This window comes from Ranitomeya variabilis, chromosome 2, assembly GCF_051348905.1.
Source record: "Ranitomeya variabilis isolate aRanVar5 chromosome 2, aRanVar5.hap1, whole genome shotgun sequence".
NCBI lineage: Eukaryota > Metazoa > Chordata > Amphibia > Anura > Dendrobatidae > Ranitomeya > Ranitomeya variabilis.
Genome location: NC_135233.1, coordinates 86,500,148 through 86,506,147, shown reverse-complemented (window position 1 = coordinate 86,506,147; position 6,000 = coordinate 86,500,148). Strand labels below are relative to the sequence as shown.

General features: G+C 43.0%; 1 protein-coding gene across 1 annotated transcript in view; it reads left to right on the top strand.

The window, feature by feature from the left end:
* The first annotated feature begins 1,213 nt into the window (after positions 1 to 1,213).
* PLCB1 (phospholipase C beta 1) overlaps positions 1,214 to 6,000 on the top strand; it is a 1,010,585-nt gene continuing 1,005,798 nt past the window's right edge. The window contains exon 1 of the mRNA XM_077282634.1: positions 1,214 to 1,632. Within this exon, the coding sequence (XP_077138749.1) occupies positions 1,534 to 1,632 (99 nt within the window). The 5' untranslated portion in view covers positions 1,214 to 1,533. The remainder of the gene's footprint in view (positions 1,633 to 6,000) is intronic.

The following is a 6,000-nucleotide window of genomic DNA, read 5'->3' as shown; positions in this document are numbered from 1 at the left end:
TTTTCCCTTGGACCAAGCCGGTCCGAGTACAAAATTGCTGCATGCACAAGTTTGATCTGATATCTGGATTGCATTCAGCCATGCAAGTCAATGAGTGGAAAACATCGAACTGCACTCGGATGACATCTGAGTGCAATCTGATATCCACAAACTGACAGAATGGAGAAGCTGGGGGAATGTTTTTTCTCCATCTTCTCACCTGAGAGAATTGGATCGCTCACTGATGTTAGCGGAAGCACAGGGGCACCATTCATTTTTTTGAGATTCATCTGGTGTCAGGTTTAAGAATGGAAAAAAAAATCTCTCTGCTTGTTACTTAACAGAATCCAGACGGACCCCATAATCAATGGCGTTGTTCTGATTCTGTTTGCAGCAGATCCATTTTGGACATTCAGGGTAGATTCACATGAGCGTAGATTCTCTCCTCTAATAGAATTGGATCGATTATGGTAATGACACAATCATGGTAATGATCAGAGTTTGATCTGAGTGTCAGTTTATTGTGATCCGATTCTCTCAGATGAGAAAACGGTAGTACTGGCGAGGAGATGATGGAGATAAAAAAATTCTTGATCTACTCTATTATTTGAGTAGGTGGAAAGTGTCTGCACTCAGATGGCATCCGAGTGCAGTCTGATGATTTGTCCACACCCGTAGACTTGTATGGGTGTCCTGATCTGACTTGTAGCATGCTGTGATTTTTTTTCTCAGGTCGAATCTGGCAGAAAAGAAAACGTTGACCGGCTCCATAGAATAACATTGGGCGCGCGCTCTCCGATAAAACATCAGATTATACGCCGGTGTCAGCGAGCCCTAATTCTGTTTTTGTTCACTCAAAGCTGAATGGCCAAATGCAGATGTGAGCGCGGCCTTAATTACCTCCAGGAGAACTATCACCACCATCATTAGTGCTGCTCTTTCCATGACCATCATTTCTATGTGTGAATTAACCCTTGCGTCTCCCATCCTGGTAAATCATAGTGCTGCCATTCATCCATTTATCCTTTACTGTACTCCAAGCTCAGAAATATGAAGTCTGTGTGAACTGTGATTTCTTTTTAGTAAGTCATTTGGGGACTTGTGGTTCTTGAATGCAGCACCAGCAGGTCGGTTCTATCGGAGAGTCAGTGTGCAGTGCGGAGCTTTGGCCTGTGGGTGGCGCTGCTCCGTAAGTCATGCTAGGCTAATGACAAAGTTGGCTTGCTGTGATTGCAGGGAGGACGCAAGGAGTGTGCTGCTTCTGCTGCATGTGTGTGCTTCCTTGCTCCATGGCAGAGGGGGCGAAGTGCTGAATGGTTCTGGCTGGAGGAGTAGGAGGAGGCAGCTGGAGGAGTAGGCAGAGCTGGGAACACTGTGCTGCTGCTGCTGCTGTCTCCTGTCAGCTGTGCCTCCTGTCTATGAGCTACTACCAGCACAGCCGTCCACAGCCTGCCCGGGAAGTGTCTCCTCTCCGGGAAGTGTCTCCTCTCCGGGAAGTGTCTCCTCTCCGGGAAGTGTCTCCTCTCCTTGTCTTGGAAGCATAAATGTGTGGACATGGCGGGGGCACAGCCAGGGGTCCATGCTCTGCAGCTCAAACGCGTCTGCGTCTCTGACACCTTGAAAAGAGGCTCCAAGTGTATCAAATGGGATGATGTAAGTACCCAGTGTGTGAGCCCCGCTGCATGTGTCGGATGGCAGCCCCCCAGCTGGCACCATGTGTGTGGGCGGCATCTCACCTGTGCCCTGCAATCATTGCTGGAGTTTACAGGGATGGGTCAGAGGAAATGAATGAGTGACAGCTGGTGAGGTGACGGGGGGGGGGGCAGCGCTGGGGCATGAAGGGTTAAGGGCGAATGATTGACTGGTGGGCTTGATCTCATTGGTTTTTTTTCCAAGATGACTCAATGAGGATATAAATATTACTCCGGAGTGTTAGGTTTCTCCAGCCCACACTGAGTAAGGCATCTTGTCACATGGAAGCGATGACAAGTGGATGTGGGTGCAGGAAAATGCCGCTTCCTCCAATCTGTGCAGGCAAAGAGGATTCAAGAGACCCCCATAAAGGGCTCTTATGTGACTTACACCATGGCTGACAGCTGTCACTTCACATAGTATTATTACGCCAGCAAAAAGCCCCAGGGATCTGGAAATGGCACTTGGTCTCTACTAGATGCAGTCAACAAACAGGTGGTTGTTTATACAGTGTGATAGCCGAGCGTGCTGTGGGCACTATACACTATATATACCTAGTATTATTTCTGTTACTCATGTAGGGCCATTAACTCGTTACAGACATTATCATCACTGGGGCTGATCAATATATATATATATACACATATCATAACTCCAGAAAGGGACATTTAAAATTAGGGACACCCAATGTGTTATCCATCAAAATTCCTGAATTCCTGAGATATTCTTCCCACTGAGTTGGGTATCTATATCCTTAAAATACACAATGAGTAATAAAATTAAAAGTTATACTTAAAGGGCACGCGTAATACTGTACTGATGGACAACTTTTATTACGTTCTGGGGATCCCCTTTATGATTGGATATATTCCAATGATTTAATCAATTAATAAGTTGCAATAATCATTATTCATTTATGATTTGTGTTCAATCTGCCATTGCTGTCCGTCCCAATCGATCAGCCCGCAGTTCGCCTGCTAACTATCCCTGATCTCCTGTCACACTGACCACACTTCTCCTTCATGCGATGTAGATTGTAGCACTGGGAAGAAAAGTAGTAGTCAAATTAATTAATGATCAAGAAATGGATAGAGAGCACAGATAGGACAATGGGCATCACCATGTTTTTTGGTTTCGGTGGGATTTACTATAGTGCAGACACCTATAAAATGCAAAAAAAAGAGAAAAAAATCCAGCTTCCAAAAAACTTACAAATTTATTAAGGATAAAAGGCAAAGTCCATATATATACCTATATATCTCTATCTGAAGTGCCGCTTACTATATTACCTTCAGACGTGGTTTCTCCACTACAGTGATGGCTTTCACAATGCACACTCGTAGGATCACCGTGAGGTGGGTGGTTGGACGTTGTCACCTGCAAGTTTATGAAGAAAACAAATAAAAGACTACGACTAAACAAATATAAGAGAGCAATACTATACTGTACTGTAGCTCACAGATCTCCGCTCCTGGTCATTACAGTCCCATACATTTAGGTTCTGTTCATATGTTCATTAGTTATTTCCTTTTTTGGATCCGTTTTGAGCTCATAAAAACAGAATAAAACATTCCAGAACACAATCCATTAATTTCAATGGCAGTGAACGTGTCTTATAAAATGTTCTCCGTTTGCCTCCTTTCCAGCTGCGATTCGTTTTTTAGCTGGAATAAAAAAAATCATAGTCTGAACTACTTTTTTTTTCGGCCAAAAAAACAGATTGCAAACAGAAGCCATTATACATTAAAATGCAAGGGAAATGGATCATGGAAAACAGGTCATCCGTTATGTCGGCCATAAAACATGGACCTGTTGAGCACTGCACATGCCCAGAACACTGAGGCGAGCAGAGATGGCCCTTTAGTAAAGACAGATCCCACACAAATGGGAAAAAATTAATGCAAAACATAAACCAAACACGGTGTTAAACAGATCCATTTTTTTTTCTTCAAAACACAGAAACTTTTCCATGTTTCCATTTTCCATCCAACTTTGCTCCATTTGTAACGGACCATTTTTTTCCACTGTTGTCAATAAAAACAAATGATAACTGGACATGTGAACAGAGCCATATTATAGTTCCACAGCTTACAATCTATGCACAATGATATGGTAACTGGCGTCATTCATTTATCCACGCACCATTCATTTCCTGAAGCTATATCACTTGTGTAATCAAACCCCAGTGATACATAGAACTTAAAGAAAGATGTTGTCCACTACTTTTTCATTGATGGCCTGTCCTTAAGATAGGTCATCAATGTCTGATCGGCCGGGGTCCAGCACCCCCCAATCAGCGATTATTGGTGTCGGAGGCCGCACCCTGGAAGTGCTTACTTGCAGAGATGACCTTCTACTTGTAGTGGCCGAGGCTTAGTACTACACATCCGCCTCCTAGACAAATCAATAGGAGGTGGATGGTTAGTACCCCGCGGCAGCCACTACACGTAGAAGGCCAGCTCAGCAAGTAAGCACTTCCAGCCGGCGGCCTCCACCGCTGACATCAATAATAGAAGATCGGTGGGGGTTTCGGCTGTTGGACCCTGGCCGATTAGACATTGATGACCTGTCCTTAGGATATGTCATCAATGTGCAGTAGTGGATAATCTCTTTAACGTATAAAAATTGTGTCTGTATTAAACAAATTAGGGTAATCAGTGCCAGACTGGGGTGTCAAGGACCCACCAATGACATTGACTTTGGGGGCCCACTGTTCAGCTACATGGAAATATTACCTGACCCTAATTCACAAATGTACCTTAGCTTCTATATACCAGATTAATACACTGGGAAGTTTGGTAACTGAGTGATGAGATGCTGCCCATGTCTGTACATAGTGAATCCATTTTTTTTTACATAGTGCATCAGTTTATGGTGCCAACTGCTACCTCAATATGGAGCTGTTAGAGCGCTAAGGCCACGGTCACACATTTTTACCTCAGAATTTGTAAGACAAAACCAGGAGTGGAACAATCAGAGGAAAAGTATAATAGAAACCCGTCACCACTTCTGTATTTATCACCCACTCCTGGTTTTGGCTTACAAATACTGATATAAAATGCTGACCAAATGCTGAAAGTGTGAACAAAGCCTGAGGGGTTTTCTGGGCTGAGGAGAAAAGTCTGCATTCACTCTATGTAACTACAGACTGCTGAATAGTGACAGTGTGCAGATCGTATAAAAGTGGTGTCGTGACCGCTCACTTGCTCAGGGAATTCAGTGGAATCGCACACTGTCACAATTCGGTAGAGTGAATACATACTTTTCTTCTCAGCCTGGAACACCCCTTTAAGGCCGTGTACACCTTTTCAACCAATTGCTCTCATGTATCTAAAATGCAAAATGAAGCTTGATTGCAAATAGTCCATGTAAAATGACCTACTATATTATAGCTACAGCTCCTACTCAGACCAACGTGTCTGGAATGGTGCACATGTCCCCTACTTCTTGCTGAAATGTATATGAAAATTTGGAAAAGTGTATGACTGCCGGATAAGACTACAGAATTAATTTATTAATTGTAATCATGAAGAGTTATTGCTTTGTATTCGTTTTGTAGACTCAAAACAGCTTGCAAAAATATAATGAGCTGTGAAGACGTACATAGTCTTTAATGGAAGAAAGGGTCATGGAGTATATTATTTTACACCATATTTCTTAGAATTGCAAATTGTTTAAAATATTCTGACAGTTCATACCACTACAGTCAATATCAGTGACAGGCGATATCACTACAATCCCTACCATGGACAGTTCATACTTCTGAAATCCACACCACACACAAACCCTTAGTTCATACCCCAATAGTCCACACCTCTACAGCCAATACCACTGATATGTCAGAAAATGCTACATCTGTATGAACTAACACATATACCAGATGCCATAAGACATCTTCTTACAGAACAGTGTAACTTGAGAGCTAACTTGACCACTTTTATGCATCATGGTACAATTAACATGTTAAGTTATTAAAAAGAAAAATCTATCACCACCACCTATATCACTATAGTCTGTACCACGATAGTTTATACTACTATAATCTCTTACCACCACATTATAAACCACCAGAGTTGATAACACCGGCAACTGTACGACCGCTGTCTGTGCCACTATAATCTGTACCGCCACATTCTATACCTCCATAGTTGATACCACCTCAGTCTGTACCACTATAGTCTGTACCATATACCACAACAGTCTTTACCTCCACAGTTGATACCAACTCTGTCTATACCAACCGCAGTTTATACCGCCACAGTTGATACCGCCACTGTTAATACCACTGCTGTCGATACTGCCGCAGTGTATACCACCACAGACTATACC